General features: G+C 39.7%; 1 protein-coding gene across 1 annotated transcript; it reads left to right on the forward strand.

Annotated features, from left to right (window-relative positions):
* The first annotated feature begins 774 nt into the window (after positions 1-774).
* On the forward strand, positions 775-18,889 carry PPP1CC (protein phosphatase 1 catalytic subunit gamma). The gene is made up of 8 exons (XM_043901856.1): positions 775-1,225; positions 10,698-10,829; positions 11,550-11,780; positions 14,541-14,645; positions 15,593-15,816; positions 16,025-16,159; positions 17,547-17,607; positions 18,496-18,889. The coding sequence occupies exons 1-8, from the start codon at positions 1,171-1,173 to the stop codon at positions 18,564-18,566; spliced, it is 1,014 nt and encodes a 337-aa protein (XP_043757791.1). The 5' UTR covers positions 775-1,170; the 3' UTR covers positions 18,567-18,889.
* Positions 18,890-21,942: the final 3,053 nt, after the last annotated feature.

A 21,942-nucleotide genomic window follows, 5' to 3' on the forward strand; every position in this document is an offset into this window, starting at 1 on the left:
ACACGCAACCCCCGGAGGTGGCACATTTTGGAGGGATCTCCTGGGGAGAGATTATTTGGGGAGGCTGAGAAGCCAAGGGAAATTGACCAAAGTTTTCCGGGGTATCTGCAGAACTGGGGACCCGACCGCAAAGCCAGCGAGTGCAAATTCGCCCTTCTCTTCCGGCCTCGAGCTCCGACGCGCGAAATCTGCAAATTCTCCTTTATCTGCTGCACAAGCTCGCTCATCTTCGTTCTGGCTGCAATCAGGGTAAACCGTTCCGATGATTATGTAACTTCGCGAGTTCAAGAAAGATAATCCAGAAAGAGATGATGAAATTTTTTTGAGGGTGGATTAAAAAGAATTTTTCCCCCAAATGTAAGTTACAGAGTGCACAAAAATGTGCATACAAATACCCATATTTCCACCACTCAGAAAGAATAACTTAACATTTTTATTTATCTGGGAGAGGACTTTTTAAATTAGCCATCAAGTATATCTTTCCCTTCCCCCCAAATTCTAGCAAATTTGAAGCCAAAGAGAGTCAACCTACTTCTCTTTATTATTTCACTGTTCACCTCTACCACAGATTCATCTTAAGGGGATATTCCAGGACACCCAAATTCCCTCCGTGGGCTTTTCACATGGCCAGGTCTGCAAACACGGCCGCAGTGAACAGCGTCCTGCGGAGCCCGCAACCCTCGGGTGCACAGCTGCATCTTCTCCCCCATCCCCAACTCAAGCGTGAAACTTTGCAACTCACGCTCCCGCCAGAGGGCCTATTTGCTCGGCCCGTTTGGCGGAAGGATTCCGCGCGCGAGCGCATTTACTCCCAACCGTCTCCTCCCCATTCCCGCGTTCTGGCCCCGCCTCCTTTCCTCGCCCTGGCCCCGCCCCCTCCGGGTGCCCTATGGCCCATAAAGAAGTCCCGGCCGGGCCGCTGCACTCCCCCGCGCGCATTCGTGCGCCGCCCGAGGCTGGCTAAGGAGTCGGCGGCCATTTTGTTCTTCTCGTGGTTCCAGTGGGGAGAGAAGGAGGAAGCAGGGAGCGGGGCGGTTGGGGGGGACCCACCGCGGCTTCTGCCACCGCCGCCACCACCATCTCTGTGCTCGTGGCGTGGGGAAGGAGGTGTGAATCCCGGGCGCGAGCCGGCGGCGGCGCCGCTGCGGGAAGGTCGGCGGTGGGAAGGCGATGGCGGATATAGATAAACTCAACATCGACAGCATCATCCAACGGCTGCTGGAAGGTGAAGGGGGCGGCGGGCGGCTCCGGAGACTCACGGGGGAGGGGGATTTGGGAGGCCTGTTGGGCTTGCTGCGCCAAGACGAGTGAGCCCCGCGAGTTCGCCCGCGGGCCGGGGACTGTCACGGGAAGGAGGTTGCCCGGGGTTCCGCACTTGGCCCAACCCGCGGACCCTCCTGGCTCCGCTCATTCATTGCTTGAGGGTGCAGCCTTTTTCCTGGCCGTGAAATTTGAAAACTCCGCTCCCCACCCCCACGTTTCCGGTACGTTCCCCCGTGCGCCCGGCACTCCGGACCAATCTTTGGAGAATATTGGGGGCCCCAGTCCAACCTACTGAACTGCTCGTTCCGAACTTCGTGGTTCTCAGTCTTTTGGAAAGCAGTATGATGCGGATATGGATTTCACCAAGCTTGAGGGCTTCTTTCCTAGCCTGCTTGTTTTTATTTTTTTGTGAGGCTGGGGTTGAGGGCCCCGTTACTTGTTACTTGGTAACGAACGTTCATTCGCAGGGGGATGTTGAAACCCATCTTCTCCTGCCCTCCGAGATAGTCTTTTTAAGTTGTTTTTATCCCGGGGAAGTCTCCGCGCTCTTTTCTGAACATGTCTCTGAATCGTGAAACCGGCAGTGATGACAGTTTCGTTAGGATCTTTCCAATGTGCCAAGCTCTGTTAAGCGCTTTGCGTTCACTGCATTTTGTTGTCTTTAGTCGCATCAGACTTTCCGATCCCATGGACTTCAGCGTGCCAGGCTTCCCTGGCCTTCACCATCTCCCGGAGCTTGCTTAAACTCATATCCATTGAGTCGGTGATGCCTTCCAACCATCTCGTCCTGTGTCGTCCGCTTCTCCTGCCTTAAATCTTTACCAGCATCAGGGTCTTTTCTAATGAGTTGTCTCCAGTACTTTGCGTGCATCGCATAAATCAAATTAGCCATCGCTTCTAAAGCGCTTACTGTGTTGTCAGGCATTTTTTGGAGCTCTTTACACAGATTTCATGTAATACATGAGGTAGATGCTATTATTTTTTTCCTGACTAAGACCTAGAGAAGTGTAGTCACTTGACCAAGGTCACACAGTTAGTGACAGTCAAGTTTGTAAACCCAGGCAGCCAGTCATTGAAGTCACCCTATGTGTGAAAGAAGGGGGTGTCCAGTGGTTGAGCAAAGGTTAAAATAAATATTTAATTTTGACTGACCTAAAACTCCTGAGGTGTCTGGCGATTGATTTCTATTGATGTGGGAGAGGGATGAAGTTTGGATTTTAAGGAGAGACGCTGAAATAAAATCACCCCTCACCACCCCTAAATTCTAGAGCACATCTATTAATAATAACATCTAATTCCGAACTTTGAAAGAATTCAGATCCCTTTCTTGAGTGTTGGATAATGTAGATTTGGCAGAGTTTTAACTGCATTTTTGCCTTTATATTCTAAAATGTTGTTGGACTGTAAATGCTCAAAGATGGAGTCTAGCGTAAACAATTGGACAGCTCTGGTGTTAGAATTTGCAGATCTTTTAAGTCATGAGAATGAAACTTCTGAAAATATGTTTTCTTAATGTGTGTTAAGGTTTTTTCCTTTTATAGTGTCTCAAAAGAAAAACTCATTAAATGAGCCCATGAAATGTCACTGCCATTGTGGGTGAAAACCTTGTTCATTCAATACCTGGCATTTATTAGAAGAATCACACTTTTAATATTAGTTAATATAGTTCTTTGGTTTATGTGAGGCAGCAGTGGGTCAGAAACGGATTAAAACAATTTGCTGTAAGAAAAGAACTTAAATTTTTTTCATTCAAAAATTGTAAATTAGCTTCTGCATGTCTACGCAGGGACATGTGTGGCAAGTTAAGAGTGGGCTTTATTTCTTTGAGAAAGCTGGAAAAAATGGAAGCTGTGGATTAGAAACAATTTTAAGATTAGTTAAGTCTTAGTTGTGGAGTCGCCCGTAACTCTTCATACAACATCTTGTTAATTTTAATCTTATTTTTTTAATTGTGCTAAGAAATTTGTGCTGATTAACCTGGATCATTTACAGTGAGATCAGTCATTATTTCTTAATAGTTTCTATACATGCTATACTGGAAAACCAGATTTTTTTAACATTTCGTTTTCTTCATTGAAATTAGTAAAGCAGTGCGTTTTCATTCTTTGGGAATAAACTAGCTGCTCAACATTCTTAATGTTTTTTTTTTTTTCCTCATCAATGTTAAATTGGCAGAGAAACTATTGAAAGTGATCTATTGAAGATATATATATGTATATCTTTCCAAGGTAGAAAATGCTGATAAGTTTTGTGATTTTTTTTTTTTTTTTTTTGTAGCGCCTCACAAAGTTTCTCCTCTGAAAATTTTCATTAAGAGTTAAGTATATCTAAAGATGGAGGGAATGTGAGTTATGACCTTGTTGGAATTTTTTACATGTTCGGAATTGTCTCTTTTAAGGTGGAGGACTGTACAAGCTAGTTGAGAAGTAGCTCAGTGATAGTACTAAAAAGACCATTCAAAAGTGAAGTCTTATCTAACGAAACACCATGCTTTAGCTTTTAGTCATTACAGCTTTGCAGTTCTTTTCTACTCTTACCTTGGGAAAATCCCAAGGACGGAGGAACCTGGTAGGCTACAGTCCATGGGGTCGCAAAGAGTTGGACACGACTGAGCGACTTCACTAAGGAGGCAGCATTCTGCCACCCACCTGGGAAGGTCTGCCTTGCAGGTGATAAAACCCTGAGATTGTCGCTCTCGTGTTATTCATGTTCACTTGCTTAAATAACTGCACCGTAAAACTTCGGATTTAGAGAATAAATCAGCTGCTGATTTGTCTGGTAGTCCTACTGTGTTGGAGAAAAGTGAGATTAGAGTCAGATTAGCTTTGTAAGTGATCTCATACAGAGAATGATTGATGGCTAGCCATTTTCTTGCAAAGCAGACAGTTGTAACTTCACATCCTGCTTTGAGGGAAGCATCTCACCTCTGAAGATGGCGGTTGTCAAACTGCAGGACTGTGTCAGGCTCTGCACAATTGCTTGATTTGCATTAGTGATTTAAATATGACTTCTGTCCTGGCCCTCAGACAACATTTACGAATTTAATCCTCTAATTTGTAAAAGTAATCCCTGTGTTTAGCTTTTTGATGTGAAATGAAACATGTTTGTATTGTAATGTTTAAAAAAGACAGTGGTCCCTGGTCCTGAAGATAATAAAGGACAAACATAATGGCACAAGAAAAAAATTCTTAAAATGCTGACCAAGGAAGACAAAAATAATCTTTCTTAAAGAATGAGTTTACACGGCAGATCATTTTAACAGTTAGACGCTTTTCTTGCGATCAATGATCATAGGGCATTTTGTTGATAAAGACAGTAATCGTAAACTTGTGTGTTACTAATACCCTTAATTTCCAAGAAGCCTGTATTGTGAGGACCTCCCCCTCCCCTCCCACATGTCAATTGTATGCTGCATTCTCTCCTACAAGTAAGACCAGAAAGGTCTTAGGCTGTGATCTGCCACTTGCACCAACCCTAATCCAAGCTGGGGAAGGATTATTCTCTGTGCCCGCAGTGCCCCCTCGCCTGTCGGTAGCAGGAGGAAGCAGTGAAGTCTAACAGGATGGCGTGTGTCATTTTGTGGTGCTTGAGGGAATGTAAGCCGCGGGAGCAGGCAGGCATTCCTCCTCCAAGCTGGGGGAATGGATGCCAGGCTGCACCGTGCAGTAACAGCACATCCACGGTAGAGGTGGGTGAGGTTGTTCCGTATCAGTGAAACTGCGGTCACGTGCCATTGCTGTTCAGTCTGCCTGAGTAGGTGAGGGTTACTGATCTTGAAGCAGGGAGATGATATACAGACTTGGTCATTTCATTCAATTTACTCTCGAGGATGTTAGTAGACCTTGAAGACTGGAATGTGAAGGAGATAATATCCTGATACGAATCACTGTGTAAATGAGGAAACTGGAAAGTCTTAATTCAAGAACAATTTACAGAATTCTGGGGCAAATTTTTTTATGTTTTAGGATCAGACCACTGTATCCAAACCATGTAAGAATAGATGATTTACTTAATGGTCTTGATGTTTTATCTGAAATCTCCAATTTTACCTCCCCTGGGGCTTACTGGCATCCCTCATCTAGAGGAGATTGTCTGTTACTGATATTAAGGTTTATGAAAATGCCACTCAGTACAAATGTAGGGTCAGATGTCAAGTCTCATCAAGCGTAGGTGGTTAGACTGTAGAGAGTTAAAGATTTTTCAATAAATTGTCTTCACTCTAGGTGTGGAAAACTCAAGGTTCTTCACTGAGAGCAATAGACAGTGTTTTGCAGCTACATCCTGATTTCTATATATGCCTTGAGAAAATTGGTGTCACCTTTAAATGCCCAAAGTATCACACCAGCAGTTAGCAAAGTCAAGGCGGGGAGAGGGTGGCTTAGAAATTCAAATGGCCAAAAAGTGGGCATCTTCCTGCTGGTGACTTTGCAGGAAACTGAATGGTTCTTGAGTAACATTTTTGTGGCTTACAGTTTTTGTAGAAAAGACCTCAGTTGTTTGTGGGAAAGTTTTGATGTTACAGATCCTCACTGTTTTTTGTTTGTTTTGGTTTGAGGTTTTGTTTTCCTAAATTTGTCAAATGTTGTGAGGTTATTGATTGTCACTAAAATAAATATAATATGGCATATTGTTAAGATTACCACCTTTTTAATAGGATTATCTTATTAGCAAAATCTCTGTTGACTTATTTTTATACTGGTTGTGCCAATTTTAGTTTTAAAACTTGATTATAATTGAGCTGAGGCTTTTTGGTAGGTATGCTATTCCTTTTCTATGACCTTCTTTCAACAGTTAAGGGGCAAGAAGAATACATGCTTATCCCTCATAAGTAATCCCAAAGTAGTCTTAAGTTATTTCAAGTTTTTATCAGTTTGTTTACTATAAAATTGCATAGGAGTTTTTATCATGTGCTCATGTGAATGATTTGCCAGATAAATAAATGATGATAAAAGTTAGAACAGAACAGTCTTTGCTGGTAACAGCCATGATGCAGTTTTCTGAATCTGCCATTTTATTTTAGCCAGATAAAAGCTTTTACTCTAAAGTCGCACATTTGGGAATTCCCTGGCCATCCACTGGTTAGTAGGACTCCAAGCTGTCTCTGTTGAGGGCAATCCCTGGTCAGGGAACTAAGATCCCGCAAGCCTCAAAATGCTGCAAAGAAAAAAAGAGAAATCATGTGCCTAAGACCTGAGTTGACCATTTTAATGTATCAGTCACTAACCTATATATGTCCGCTGTGCCTACTGATTTTATTTCCATACAATACCTAGCACCTGCACTTATGAGAAACATTCTACCTGGAAAATGAAATTCTTTTTTGTTGGAATATTTTGGATCTCATTGGCAATTGTTGAAGTAACTTTATACGACGTGCGGGTTTGTCTTACCTTCTGAATCCTCTACTAGAATGTAAACCTCTCAAGAAAAGGGACAAAGTTCTTGTCTCAAGTAGATTGCATCATTTAATTTTTAATGCTTCTTGTTTGTAAGGATGCCTTATGATTTTTATATCTCATATCAAATTTTTCTTAAGCATCAATGACTGTATAGAGGTTCAGTAGTTTGTCCTATAAAATCTCTTGGTTTAGAAGTATAATGAAAACAAATTCTTTCCTTTTTAACTTTTTCATCTTTGTTATTGCTTATGAACTTATAAAATGGCAAAAACAGTTGTATGCTAGTTTACTTGCTTTCATTGTTTTCTTACTAAGTTTCTAAGTTAATGCCATATATTTTAAACATATTTTGAAGATGAAGAACAAATTCTTAAATGCGAGGGTGATCTGGTGGAAGCACCATTTCAGAGCTAGAGTCAGTTGGGGCCTGGTGTCCTCCTTACAAGCTCTGTGACCTTGGACCACGTCACTGAGCCTCTTCCAGCCTGTAACACAGAGAAGTGCCAGTGGCTGACTTCACGGGATTGTTGTATTGAATGGCCCTGTAGTCAGTAAAGCGTCCTAGTGCAGCAGTGCCCAGCACATGGGAAGTGCTCCATAGGTGTCAGCTGCAATAGTACCTGATTCTGTGTGATGGACACTGAAAACAGTGAAGTAGGTTTTTTATGCTGTCAGCTAATTGGCCATCTCTAAGAAATGCCTGCTGTGTTCACTCAGGCTGCCAAAACCCATTTTGAAATCTTTATTTTCTGTTAGATACATTTTTAAGAGTAATCCTAAATTTTCACAACTAGAAAAATAGTATAAGAATGATACTATTGCTTTGTAATTTGAAAACAGACAGGTTTTGAGTACCTACCACGTACTGGCTGTGGGCATGTACACTGCAGGGCTAGTGGTATGGTCCTGAGGTTTACATTCTACCAGGATGAATAGATGGACGCGAACTGGCAATTATAATACAGAGTGTGTGCTGGTCAGTGTTGGGAGAGCATTTCAGAAAACATAAAGCCGGCTTGTTAAGGGGAGAGAAGATGGCTAAGAGGGGTTTTCCAGAGTGAGGTGATATCTAAGCAGTCTCGAAAGATGAGCAGGTATTTGCCGGTTGGTAGATGGTTTTGATGGAGTTTCTGTTTATATAGTTTTAGTTCTTGAGCTAATTGTTGGGAATTTAAGAAGCTTTGTGACTGTGTTTTTAATGAGCACTGTTTAGATATAAACTAAATCTTGATTTGTTCAAGAATTGTATTTAATCCTCAGTCCACATTAGGAACACTTTAAATTGTTAGTGTTGCATGGAGCTCTGCCAGGTACTGTGTGATGACCTAGAGGGGTGGGATGAGGCTGGGCGGGTGGGAGGAGGTAAGTGTATACCTATTGCTGATTCATAGTATTGTACAGCAGAAACTAGCACAACATTGTAAGCAGTTATCCAATTAAAAATAAATTTTAAAAAGTTGTTAGTATTGTTCTTAATCTCTGCTCTGATACTTTGGGGACAATCAGATTAAGAAAACTAAAATTATCATGAACTATGTCTAAAGGTTGTAGTGGGAAGCCTCCAAACCAGTAAAATGTGCATTAGCAGCATTGATTTAATCTGATAGTATTCATATTAAAGTATGACTTGAGTTCCCTATAGGTGTAAGTCTTCTAAAAGACTTCCCTTACAAATGTGGGCCTCTGCTGAAAAAGATTCCCTTTGAAACCAGAAGCATTTAGGAATCCCCTAGCTAAAAATAAAAGTTTCCTGTTGGGCAGTCTGCCCAACCTTCTTGCTGACTTGTGGCAAAATCACTGATGATTGGGGTTTTCTGGCCAGTAAAGCAATGATCCCACTATCTTTCCACTGGGAGGGTTTCTTGTGTTCTCTCCTATGTGTATGTCTAGAAAGAAAAAATTACTTTGGTTCTGGAAAAAAGTTGGTTTTGTTTCACAAACAACTCAGTAGCTCTTGTATTGTGTATGTGTCCGTTTACTGTAGTCCCTCAAAGATTATCCTTACTATGCTTTCTCTTTAGTCGCTTCTTTAATATTTTAGTCGTTTAATATTTGATCAGAATGAGACTGGTGGTCACTTAGTTCAGTTACGTGTATGTTTTGGAGTCCAAAGAGGTGATTTGCTCAAGACTGAAACCAGTACAGAAACCTTGCTTCTAGTTGCCAGTCCAATACACTCAACATTTTTTTTTTGCTGTACCCTCTTAAGAGTTTGACTCTTCCTCCTTGTCATCCTTTCTTATTTATTGTCTTTCATTGAAAAAAATAACACCTTTCCATTTCTGCTCAGCTTGTTACCTCAGAGAATTTCATTTCAGTGGCTATTCAGTCTGAAGGAGGGCTTCCCCTAAGACAGTATTTTTCACATTTGGGCACAGCCCGATTTAATGGGGAAAAAAAATACTCAGCAGATACCAGGGTTTTTTTAACTTGCAGTTTTTATTACTCTGTAATGTTACTTAGATATTTACAGAACAAAGCTAGATACAAACCAGTTAAACATATTGCTCTTGTTTAGCATTAGGCTAGATGATTTTGAATTTGAATATAAAGCCTTCAAACCTGATAAAGTTTAAATTGACAATATTGATTTAATCTGCTTATATTGGGTTTAATGGTGGAAGGATGTAGGCTTAGTTCTGTACTTGGTCTGGTTCTGTGTTTTTGCTTCAGTTCTAGTTCAGAGAGTGCCTCCTTTCATGAATCTTTTGTATAAAATAAGTGTTAAGTTTTTTTTTCTTTTTATAAAATAAGTGTTAAGATTTTTATTGCGACCTGATGATAATCAGTCCCCATATTTAACCAGACCCTGGCACTTCATAAGGGGCTTCCCTGGTGGCTCCCTGGTGACTCAGACGGTAAAGAATCTGCCTGCGATGCAGGAGACCCAGGTTTGATGCCTGGGTTGGGACGATCCCCTGGAGAAGGGAATGGCAACCCACTCCAGTATTCTTGCCTGGAGAATCCCATGGACAGAGTGGTCTGGTGGGCTGCAGTCCGTGGGGCTGCTGAGAGTCAGACAGGACTTAGAGACTGAGGAGCAACAGCAGCCGCTTCATAACTGTAAAATTAAGGTAAAGTTAGTAATGCAGTGCTGCTATACCCTGGAGAAGGAAATGGCAACCCACTCAGGTATTGTTGCCTGGAAAATCCCATGGACAGAGGAGCCTGGCAGGCTGCAGTCCACGGGCTTGCAAAAGGATTGGGCACAACTTGATGACCAAACAACAACAGGCAGTGCAGTGCTGTTTGTTATATATTTAATTAATAACTCTCTAATCTGTTGCAACTAGAGTCAAAACAGAATTTCATTTCTTACTGCTACCTAGCTGCTGATAAATGAATTATTATAAGTCCAGAGGATATCTTGTGCTTCACTTTGATAGTGAGTAGAACCCAAGTGCTCTGATGTGATGTGTGCTGTGCCATGATCTCGTCCTCCTTTTTCTCAAGTTTTACCTGTTCCAATTACTAGGAAACCTTTCTCACAGCACACACTGACATCCTTTGCCCTGTATAGACATGAGTGTATTCACAAATTCAGGCCTAGAAAGTTGCATAGCAAAATACCCACAACAAGCATACACTGTGTTTTAATGAAAAACAGCACAGTAAATTTTTTTCATGAGATAAATCTGGGACCATGGAGAGAGACCTGTGTCCTCTGAAAAACACTGATTGGGACGGGGGAGATCCTGAGCATTTCCAATCTCATATTTTAAAACAAGGAATTGTTAGAACTGACTCAGCAGCATGACAGTCTCTAAGACCTCCTGCTTTACAAATACTAGTTCATTTATAAGGCTGGAGAAGAGAAGATGACGGGAGGCAAAAAGAGCTGATCTGGTGAGAGGGCTGTAGGTGAACAAGGCCAATTGTTAAGTGTCCTGAAAATAAAGCCTAGTCAGAAAGTAGTTAAACTGTTTTTGTCTCCTCTTTATTTAAAGCTTGTGCCTTTTCATATATGTTTAATTTTTATATGAAATCTTACTTTGACTTCACTTGACTAAATTGGGCTTTTTCCTCCCCCTACAGTGAGAGGGTCCAAGCCTGGTAAAAATGTCCAGCTACAGGAGAATGAAATCAGAGGACTGTGCTTAAAGTCCCGAGAGATCTTTCTCAGTCAGCCTATCCTGCTAGAACTTGAAGCACCACTCAAGATATGTGGTAAGTTTTGGTGCACTGTTACCTTTGGTTATGTGATTAATTGACTGAGTCAAGGGTATATATAAATGGTATATAGATGATGTTATGTTAGCCAATAGAATCATGTACTATTTATGAATAACCTAGAATTACATTATATAATTGTAGCTTTAGAATAAATACCTCTAATGGACCTAGTTTACTTAGATGTGCTTCAAAATTGCTTAAAATTATTTTGCTAAAGAAATACAAACATTGCAGAAGAAAGGAACAGAAACAGAATGGAGAGCTAAGAAAAGGCCAGAACCTATATATAAGCTTAAAGCAAAGGAAAATACTCTTCGGCATTATCTAGCAGGTAGACCTTGAAAGCCAGATGTATTGGTGGGTGTAGTGTGTGTGTACCTTTGTTCACATGGGGTCAGGGCTTGTTAAGAGTGCATCACTTCTGCTGGCACGGTCCCTAGAGACTGAGCTGTTGGGTATCTGATATTGATCAGCCAGCCTGAAAGGGAAACCGTGTTACTTGGCAGGAAGGCCTGCCTAGCCATTAATAATCCGTTCTGCAAAATAAATTATTAATTACTTGAGTTTTGTGTATGATTCTGATATACACATACACTTAAAATTTTCACTAAGCTTTGTTGGACTAAATACTACACAACAGTGGAAATTAGTTTTATGTGCGTGGTTTGAACTATACGAATGAAGACACTGTGTAATAAAAATTCTTGCTTCTAGGTGATATCCATGGGCAATACTATGATTTGCTTCGACTTTTTGAGTATGGTGGTTTCCCGCCAGAAAGCAATTACCTGTTTCTTGGGGACTATGTGGACAGGGGAAAACAATCACTGGAGACTATCTGCCTCTTGTTGGCTTACAAAATCAAATATCCCGAGAATTTTTTTCTTCTCAGAGGAAACCACGAATGTGCCAGCATCAATAGAATATATGGATTTTATGATGAATGTAAGTACTTTCTACAGGAAGATTTACTTATATTGAGATACGTGGTCATAAACTGAACATGTTTCTGTTAGGATTTGTGAGAACTTACATGTAGTGTTGTCATTTTTCATGCTTACTATTTTGTTAACTAGTTTTTGTCCTGGCTTCTTTCTTGTGGTAAAAAAAATTAACATTCGTTACAGTATGATAATGTCCTGGATTCTTGTATGATGTGATGATTAGATTAGGAAATGGTGATAACAGTGGTGATTTCTTTTAAGGTAATTGTTGTGAATAGTTGCAGATAATTTAATTTTTAGTACAACTCTGAGAACCTGTCCGAATAGATAGCTTTGTTTCTGATAACTTTATTGAGATAAAATTTCATCCATTTTAAGTGTACAGTTGAGTGAATTAAACTGATAGAATTACGTAGCCATCACCACAGTCCTATGTAAGCACTCAGCTACTTTCTGTTTCTATAGGTTTGCCTCTTCTAGACGTTGCATATAAGTGGAAACTTGGAATATACAAATAAGTTTTGTAATTTGTAATATAGTTCTTTTTCATTTAGCACATCCACACCCAAGAAAAACAGTACTCACTATCTGAAATTGTGCTGAAAGGAGAAAACAGGGCAGCAAGGGGGAGCTAATTAAAAGTATTTGTATAATTTATACATTGTTTGACCCATTTTGAAGGTGCACTTTGAGTTGATAATTGACAGGAGCAAGATTCCCAAAGCCTTGAAAATAATCAGTTTCGGTGGAGTTTTTATTGATGCTGCTGTTTAACTAACTATAAATTAAAAAAAAAATTTTTTTTAATCCTTATCTCCATCTTCCTTTTGTATTCATCATTTCTGTGAGTGGGAGTGGTTAAGGAATTTGAATTACTAGCACTTGCCAGTATAATTATAACAAGACTGGTTTTGTCTCTGGCCGTACCATAGACTATAATCATAACCTACAGTCTCTCAAGGTGTGGTGTTATTCCATCTCAGTTTCATTTAGATCTGTTCATCTAGTTTATTGGTTAGAAGTACATTGCTAGAAAGATTACCTTCATAAACTTAGTCCTCGTACTCACAGCCTCTCCCTTGACTGTATGTATGTACGTAGTCCAAGACCCAGCTCATAAGATGAGGTAGGAGAAAATTGACGATACTTCAGTAAAATTGGAGGAAAAAAAAGAATGAGGTGGGCGACTGGGACAACTTGAGTTGGGCAAGAAAGATATTTGATATTGACAATGAGTCTTATCAGAGAAGTGCTAGTAAGGCAGTCACTATTTAGGTAATGAAATGAGAGGCAGAGAATTTTATAACATTGTGTTTTAGAAATTTGTTACAGGTACTGCTGTTTAGAACAGTTTGCTTTTTACATAGCAGTTAGCCAATATTTTGATGTTTTATTTGATAAAGTTCAAATTCACAAGATTTGTTGTGATATACTTCCTAGTGTGTTGGCTACATCATTTTTGGTTTCTTTTTTATTAGAAGCCTTAATGATTTAGAAGGTCAGCATTGATTAGTATTAATTTTGACTCTTTGTCTTCAAGACTCATGTAATGAATGACCTTGTACGCCAACTTTCCCCTCTCCCATCAGGCAGGTATAGTTTGCCACCCAGTCTGTGGGCCTGAAAGTATCCTGACATAGGTGGCTTTCAGTGGATGGTTTACCAACTTAAAACATTGATAATTTTGTTAAAATTATACTATATTGAAAATTTTTATTCAAATTTACATTTCCATGAAGGAATTTAAAAACCAGTGCTTAACGTGATAGACTTATTTCCTAAGTGTAACAAGCACTCTGTGCTACCATTTCCTCCATTCCCCCTGCCCATGTTATTTTTTTTTTAATTTATTTATTTATTTTCATTTATTTTTATTAGTTGGAGGCTAATTACTTTACAGTATTGTAGTGGTTTTTGCCATACGTTGACATGAATCAGCCATGGATTTACATGTGTTCCCCATCCTGAGCCCCCCTCCCACCTCCCTCCCCATCCCATCCCTCTGGGTCATCCCAGTGCACCAGCCCCGAGCACTTGTCTCATGCATCCAACCTGGACTGCCCCTGCCCATGTTATGACTGTAGTCCTGGAAAAGCTGAGGTATCTGTTGGATAAAATGTGAATGTATGTTACACTTTTCTGATGCCAGGGCTGTCTGGTCTGTAGTAATAGGAAGCTGCATTAGGGGTTCTGGCTCGGAATCTGAGGATTTGGAAGCTTGAAGAGACCTTGGCAGTTATCCAGGAATCCTTCTGCAGCCAGATGCTCCTGGCGCTCTGAGGTGGCCTTAGGGGGGAAATGTAGAGAGGAAAGAAAGCAGCAGCCCGGGGACTAAGTTAATAAGATGCTCAGGCAGCAAGAGGAAGAATCTTAATTTTTGATGAAGAAGCCGACAGAGTGAGTTGTGAGTTGTTCTTGGTTGCCTTTGGAAATAGGAACCCACCTATGGTTTGAGAGTGGACAGAACAGACTATATTGCAAACAGAGTTGGTGCTATTAAATAATTGTTGAGGCTTAATGATAATCCTTAGTCAGTATATCTGGAATTCTGTTTTCAGACCTTCTATGGAATTTTAAAATAGTGCATATGAAACTATAAGCTGTTGCTTATAAATCACACATCTCTTAAATATTACATATATCTAATTCTCTCTTTTTTAATAAAAGCATAGTTTTTTAATATTGCCTTGGAGGACTTATCCTGAGAGTATGTACCTGCAGAACACCAGTCTCTTGTTTAACCATCCCAAAATTTTCACAGGTAAAAGAAGATATAACATTAAACTATGGAAAACTTTCACAGACTGCTTTAACTGTTTACCGATAGCAGCCATCGTGGATGAGAAAATATTCTGCTGTCATGGAGGTATGTGTGCTGATTTTAATTGCACGTAGATTTGGATTCTTCTAAAGAGCATACACTTTGACATTGATGAATTAACATTCGGATGACTTCCTCTGTGAGGCGACTCTCCTGTACTGCTGTGTTACACCAGGAGGCCACTCTGGCACATCCAGGATCATCCAGATTCAAGTCCAGAGTATGCAGTTGATTTGTTACAGAGAACTCTAGGCTCTGTAACAGCCTTGAAAATAGAGTAGGAAGTATTCTCAAATGTAAAGTAAACAGTGAAGATCTTCTAGGATACTGAAAATGTGAATATACTTTCCCTTGAACTGTTTTTGATCCTTTCCTTTCAGAAATTTCTCTGACTTAGATGTTAAAAGTTATTTTGCTTGGTGGTTAGGTACTTTATATGATGTAATTAAAATAGTAATTGCAAAGAGGATATCTTTTCATCTGTGTCAGAAGTTAGACAACCATCAAAAAGCCAGCTCAACTATATTTTAATAAAACCACTATCCTTGCCCTCTTTATGTATTTATATACTGGTTTTGGTAGAGTTGGACATGTGATTTCTAAAGTCAGATTGAGAGCCAGTTACATCTGAGCTGGTTTGACTTTACAGTCCTTGGCCAGTGCAGGTTTCCTAGAAAGCTTCATCACCTGAGTGTCTGCATCTTCTACGCCCAGTCACTACAAGTAGTCATGAGGGTGCTCTGAATGTTGAAGTAACTTTCCTTGTCCTGTTCAGGCACACACTGCCCCACAAATTATTGCATGTGACAAGTTCCAGTCCCCCCCCCACCCGCCCCTTTTTAACAAAAGCTAATAAGATAACCAAAGATTTCATGAAAGTTTTTGTAAGTCATTGAGTCTCTCTAGAGAAAGGGAAATGTTAAAGTGCTAACTTCCCTCTTAAAATTCTGTTTTCTTCCATTTTGATTTTTTTTTTTACCCTCATTTAATAGGTTTATCACCAGATCTTCAATCTATGGAGCAGATTCGGCGAATTATGCGACCAACTGATGTACCAGATCAAGGTCTTCTTTGTGATCTTTTGTGGTCTGACCCCGATAAAGATGTCTTAGGCTGGGGTGAAAATGACAGAGGAGTGTCCTTCACATTTGGTGCAGAAGTGGTTGCAAAATTTCTCCATAAGCATGATTTGGATCTTATATGTAGAGCCCATCAGGTATTGATTTTGAATTTTACATGTACACTTAAGAGCATGTGTGTGAGCACAGATTCTCCTTGTTGATTTTGGTGGGTAGGTATTGCTTATTTATACAAAATGTCTCTGGAAGTGACCTACAGGATATCAGGCTCAATGGGAAACTGAAGAGTGGTTTTACTCACCTAAAATTTGCACCTATTCACATTGAAAACATTTTCTCTCCAAGGTGGTTGAAGATGGATATGAATTTTTTGCAAAGAGGCAGTTGGTCACTCTGTTTTCTGCGCCCAATTATTGTGGAGAGTTTGACAATGCAGGTGCCATGATGAGTGTGGACGAAACACTAATGTGTTCTTTTCAGGTAGAGGATGTTTTCCGCATTCCTTCCTTTTATTGTGTCTGCATTTTATTGATTTTTTAAAAAGTGCTAATTTCTGCCTATATTCATTTATGTAGAGTAGACTGAAAATTTTTATTTTCCCTTAATTGGTGTTCTAGTTTAGTAATGAGTGAATTCCTTTTAAAGGAGTGAAATGATTGTAGAACTTTTGCCCCAAGTATTGAATTTAACTTAAAATCATGGTACATTACTGTAAGTCTAAAGCTACAGTGTTGGTACAATGTTCAGCTAAAATTAAATCACCACTTGCACATGAAAATAGTACTTACTGCCATGTGCCAGATGTGCCATGCGATTACTCAGTTCTCCCACCACGTCTCTGTTCTAAAAAACCTCTGTTGATTGACCATGACATCATTTGGCCTTCACTTGGCACAAAAGAATCATTTACACATAGTTCAGTTCAGTCACGTCCGACTCTTTGCGACCCCATGAATCACAGCACGCCAGGCCTCCCTGTCCATCACCAACTCCCAGAGTTTACTCAAACTCATGTCCATCAAATCAGTGATACCATCCAGCCATCTCATCCTCTGTCGTTCCCTTCTCCTCCTGCCCCCAATCCCTCCCAGCATCAGGGTCTTTTCCAATGAGTCAACAGTTGTCATGAGGTGGCCAAAGTATTGGAGTTTCAGCTTCAGCATCAGTCCTTCCAGTGAACACCCAGGACTGATCTCCTTTAGGATGGACTGGTTGTCACGTAAAAGTGAAGTCACTCAGTCGTGTCCGACTCTTTGTGACCCCATGAACTGTAGTCTACTGGGGTCCTCCGTCCATGGGATTTTCCAGGCAAGAATACTGGATTGGGTTGCCATTTCCTTCTCCAAGTCACATAAAGCCTACTGCAATTTTTTTCTCATTCAGTCACTATGATTAAACTTACATGACTTCAGGCTCACCCAATCATAAACAAAAACACAGCCACTGAAGTCAAATCATCAGTTAACTGAATTAAAACAAGTGGTTGTTTTTTTTTTTTTTTTAAATTATCAGGGAGTTCTTGCAACCCCCAGAGATTATGACATGATCCCCTAGGGGTTTGAGAAACACTGTTCTAAAGAACTTTACCCCCTGTGTCAGAAGGGATACCTAAAGGTGTGACTTCAAAAAACTGTCATTTTATCCAGAGGCGAAACAATTTGTTCAGATCATATATCATAGCAGTTCATAAGAGTATTTATTACCAAAATGTTTGTCAGCTTGGTTTGTATTAATATGCCAGTGGAGCCTTCAAAGTTGTTGGGGCAATTTTAAACAAAAAAACTTTCTGAACAAAAGATTTGAGTGAAATGTAAGACTTGATGTTAAGTGTATTTCCTAAAACGCATTGTCTTCTGAATCTTTGCAGATTTTAAAGCCTGCAGAGAAAAAGAAGCCAAATGCCACGAGACCCGTCACACCTCCAAGGGGTATGATCACAAAGCAAGCAAAGAAATAGATGTCATTTTGATACTGCCTAGTTGGGACTTGTAACATATAGTACATAACCTTCATTTTTAAAACTGTAATGTGTATTGGTCAGCTTGCTCAAATAGTGTTTGTGGGGCTCCCCCTTCCATTTTTGACTTAATGAATGGTATTTGCTGGTTATAACAGCAAATGATAGATTCTCCACTCCCAAGGAAAAATGTTTTGTTTAGTTCCCTGTTCCTTTTACAAACAACATTAATGATGGTGTTAAAGCTGTACACTCAGGACAGTGTCCCCTGTCTAAGGGGTGAGTGTACAACTGATCTTTTTTTAATTCAGTAGAGCCCATGAATAATGTAAATGCTCATTTTCTTTAGGATATAAAGAGAGCCCTAGGGTGCTCAATCTGTACATGTTATTGTCATAAAATGCATACTGTTGGATACAAACCACTGTGAACTTTTTTGTTTCAAAGGGATTGCTTTTTTTTTTTTCCTCTCGTTGTCTTACCATGTACAAACTAGTTTTTATAGCTATCAACATTAGGAGTAACTTTCAACTTTGCCAGCATCACTGGTATGTATATTTAATTAAAGCACACTTTCCCCTACAGTATACCTAAAATGACGATTAAAGCCATTATTTTAAATGTTTGTGACTCTTTTCCTGAAGCCAAAGTTTCTGTTGAAATATATATTGACACTCCCCTAAGTAAGTACAAGGTGGCATGGTTGTGTACACCTGTCACCTTTATGGGGATTCAAAAACAGGTTTTTGAGTTTGAATAGCAGTTAGTAACATAGTGCTGTTTAAGCTATTAATGATTAAAGTTAATTACATTTTGTACGATTTCCATATAGTCTATTCATTAAGTAATCTTTTTACAGTTACATCAGGCCTGAACCCGTCCATTCAGAAAGCTTCAAATTATAGAAACAATACTGTTCTATACGAGTGACCGATTATGCATTCTTTGGCCTACATTCTTTATTCTGCGATGAAGTTGAGGCTTATAAGTCAAAACAAAGGAACTAACTTACTATCCACCAGTTTATACAGAACTCACAGTATCTATGACTTTTTTAAACTAAGATCTGTTTAAAAGAAATCTGTTTCAACAGATGACCGTGTACAATACCATGTGGTGAAAATTAATTCAGACTTATTAAATGATGAACTTGTTAAATCCTCTCAGTGTCAGTTTGTCAGCACAACACACACAGGAGAACTGTTGATGGAGTATTGAATAGATTTTAATGAATAAATTGCTCTGGAAACCACGCAGTTTCAATTTGGATTTGTCTTCCTTCAAATAGTCTGTCTTCCAGAGATGGATTGTAATATGGATGCTCATTCTTCAAATTCTTATTGGATATAACTAAGTTTCTGAAGTAGAGAGATGAGATTGAACTATATTGGGAGGTGTGGGACTTGGTGAGTTGTGTGACATCATCTGTATCCATATTTTTTGTCTGAGTTTATTTGAACTTGGCAATAAAATTCAAGAGCTACTTTTTAAATTATTCTAAGTCAACCACCAGTGTTTTTATACACAAACCTTTGCTCTTTTCTCTTCCCTAATTCATGTGAAACACAATGTTGTGTCCTACATTTTTCACAAGTGTGTTGAATGCATATTCATTTCTCCGGTACATTAAAAGTGGATGGAGAGCATGTTATTTGAAAAGCACATTCTTCTATCAAAAACTGGTTGTCTCTTAGGGAGTTGGAAGAGGACCACCTAGTGGGGATTGTTTGAACCAACATTTGCTTGTGGGAGAAAAGAGCATAGTTTGTACTGTGAGCCCTGGCCCTGAGGCAACGGCCGTGTCCGTGCCCCAGTGTGCTCTTGGGTGACCTCGTGACTTCTAGCTCCTTCCAGCTCCTACCTGCTCTACATTTGTGACAAATTGAGAGTTTGCTTATTCTACTTAAGATATTCTCCCAGGTCTCTAATGGAAGAAGATGAACAACAAGTTGTATCAGTTTCATGAATCTGTAATCTGTGCCTTGGACGTTATCAATTGTATCACTTCCAGGACTTCAAAATCCTATAAGATTGTAGAATTGAGCCATTTGTAACCCATTGGGCTTGGGTTATAAAGTGTGGAGTGTAGTTCGTAGCTCAAAATTCTTCTGAAAAGAAACACAGCACTGGTTAAATAGAGAACAAAATCAACCTTTGGTTTTAGGACATGAGATCTTAGGAGAGACTCAGATAACTTGAACTTAGTATGTGAAGACACAACTTCAGGTTTTGCCTTGTGGATCCCAGTCTGCACTAACCTTACTCTCATTTGTCCTTATCGCCATGTGCAGCTCAGGGAACCATCTGCCTTTTTACAGAATCAAGATCCCGGCTCCTCCTAGCTATGTGATTTGAGTGCGTGACTTAAATGCAGTGTCCCTAGCTATAAAAACAGGGACAATATCTAATATCTCTCTCACAGCGAATCACTAAATGAAGTAATGAGATCTGTTCAGAAGAATGCCTGACTCAGTATTCAGTAAATATTTACTATTTGTTACCTTATAATTAGTCCCAGTTGTTTCTTACGTTTGAATATCTCAACTGGCTGAGTTCTAAGAACCATCTGCCTTTTGTGTGTAGCCCCTGTTAGGACCTGATACTGAGCCATGGCTAGCTAAGCATTTCTGAGCAGTGATTGCATACAGGATAGATATTTTCAGCAAATATGAAAGAAATAACTAGGAAATGAAGTTGTTGCAATTATTAGTGTAATTTTTTCCATTCTAGTTTTAAGTGGTTATAAAGTATTTCAGCTCTCAAGATGACAACACCATTACAGAACCATTCAGATAGATAGGTATTGCCATCCTTATTTAACATGATACACATGTTATACAGGATATGATATACATCCAAATAGTTAACATGATACTGTTTGAACTCATATCACAGAAATAACTGATAGGTATCTTCTGTACTACACTTGCCCACATCAAATATATCATCTTGTTTTTCAAGCCCCTTGATTTAAGACTAGAGGCTTTTAAAAGTAACATACACACATGGAGTATGAGGCATGGGAGCTGAGGACAAATGAATGCGAATTCATGAAGGCACAGGATTTAGGCTGGTGGGAAAGAGGAGAACCTGCGGTTCCCAATGTGGAGCTATGATGAAAAGTTGAAAGAACACTCAGTTTGTGCGAAAGTGAAGATGTAGATCAGCCAGTACGACTACAGCAAGGTGAGCATCTTGGTACCCAGGTAAGACAAAAGAGCCATTGTAGGGAGGTGCTGCATGGAAAATGTTAGGTTTATTTTGACAGAAACAGACCCTCCAGGTAAGGGATCTCATCATCGTAGCATGAATGTAGTAGAAGAGAAGGTAAAACTGGTGGTTGGCATGAGGGCAAAGAATGCTTTGTTCATGTCTGGTTACAATAGAAGATACTAAAAAATGCTCCTTCAAAAATAGAGAAGGGGCCCCTAGGGCTCAGTGGTAAAGAATCTAGCTGACAGTGCATGGGATGTGTGTTCCATCCCTGGTCTGGGAAGATCCCACATTCCCTGGAGCAACTAAGCCTGGAAACTGCAGCTGCTGAGCTCATGCTATAACTACTGAAGCTGGTCCACCCTGAGCCCATGCTCTGCCACAAGAGAAGCCCTCGCACTGCACCTAGAGAAAAATCCTCACAGCAATGAAAACCCAGCACAGCCAGAAATAAATAAAATTTTTTAAAAAATTAAACTCATTTAAAAAATCAAAGAGGTTTCAAGTTCTATGTGTCAGCTTTGCACATCAGCTAGTTTGAGTCCACAAGGGTGGTTCTTCATTTCTTTTTTTAAAGTTATGTTAGGAAAATTTGAACAGGTATAGGCAAAAGCCAATTTTTGTTCATCTTTGCTGGATTAAGTATGTGAACTGATAAGTGAAAATGAAGATGTACTATCTGTGCCTTCAGCCTCAACCCAAGAAATTGATTTACTTAAATTTTCTGCATCCATGAACTACTACATGATTAATGATTGTGTGAACAGAAAGATGACTGCTACCCATTTGATCAGCAGTTAGCTCCCATCACCCAAGCAGGCATGACATTTGGATTTATTGCAGATACTTGAGTCATTTCAAGTACAGGTAAGCATTTTAGTTGTGAGAATTATGTGCGTTGCCAGTTATTTGAATTATATGTTACAGAATAAAACATCAGTTAATTACAAGCAGTCTTGTAACCAAAAAGTTAGAACCAAGAAATTTAGCAATAATTATGTAGGGAAATAGATTGTTACCTAGGTAAGGATGAACTTTATATTCAAGCTAACAGATTTATAAGGCATGCAAAACTGGAAATTAATCAGTGTAG

This window comes from Cervus elaphus, chromosome 5 (assembly GCF_910594005.1).
Source record: "Cervus elaphus chromosome 5, mCerEla1.1, whole genome shotgun sequence".
NCBI classification, from domain to species: Eukaryota; Metazoa; Chordata; class Mammalia; order Artiodactyla; family Cervidae; genus Cervus; species Cervus elaphus.

What these genes read in the sequence shown, in the direction of transcription:
- PPP1CC (XM_043901856.1), top strand. Translation starts at nt 1,171, where the DNA reads ATGGCGGATATAGATAAACTCAACATCGACAGCATCATCCAACGGCTG. An exon ending in ATATGGATTTTATGATGAAT is followed by an intron (nt 11,781 to 14,540) that starts GTAAGTACTTTC and finishes AAATTTTCACAG; the next exon opens with GTAAAAGAAGATATAACATT. An exon ending in ACCCGTCACACCTCCAAGGG is followed by an intron (nt 17,608 to 18,495) that starts GTATGATCACAA and finishes ATCTTTTTACAG; the next exon opens with TTACATCAGGCCTGAACCCG.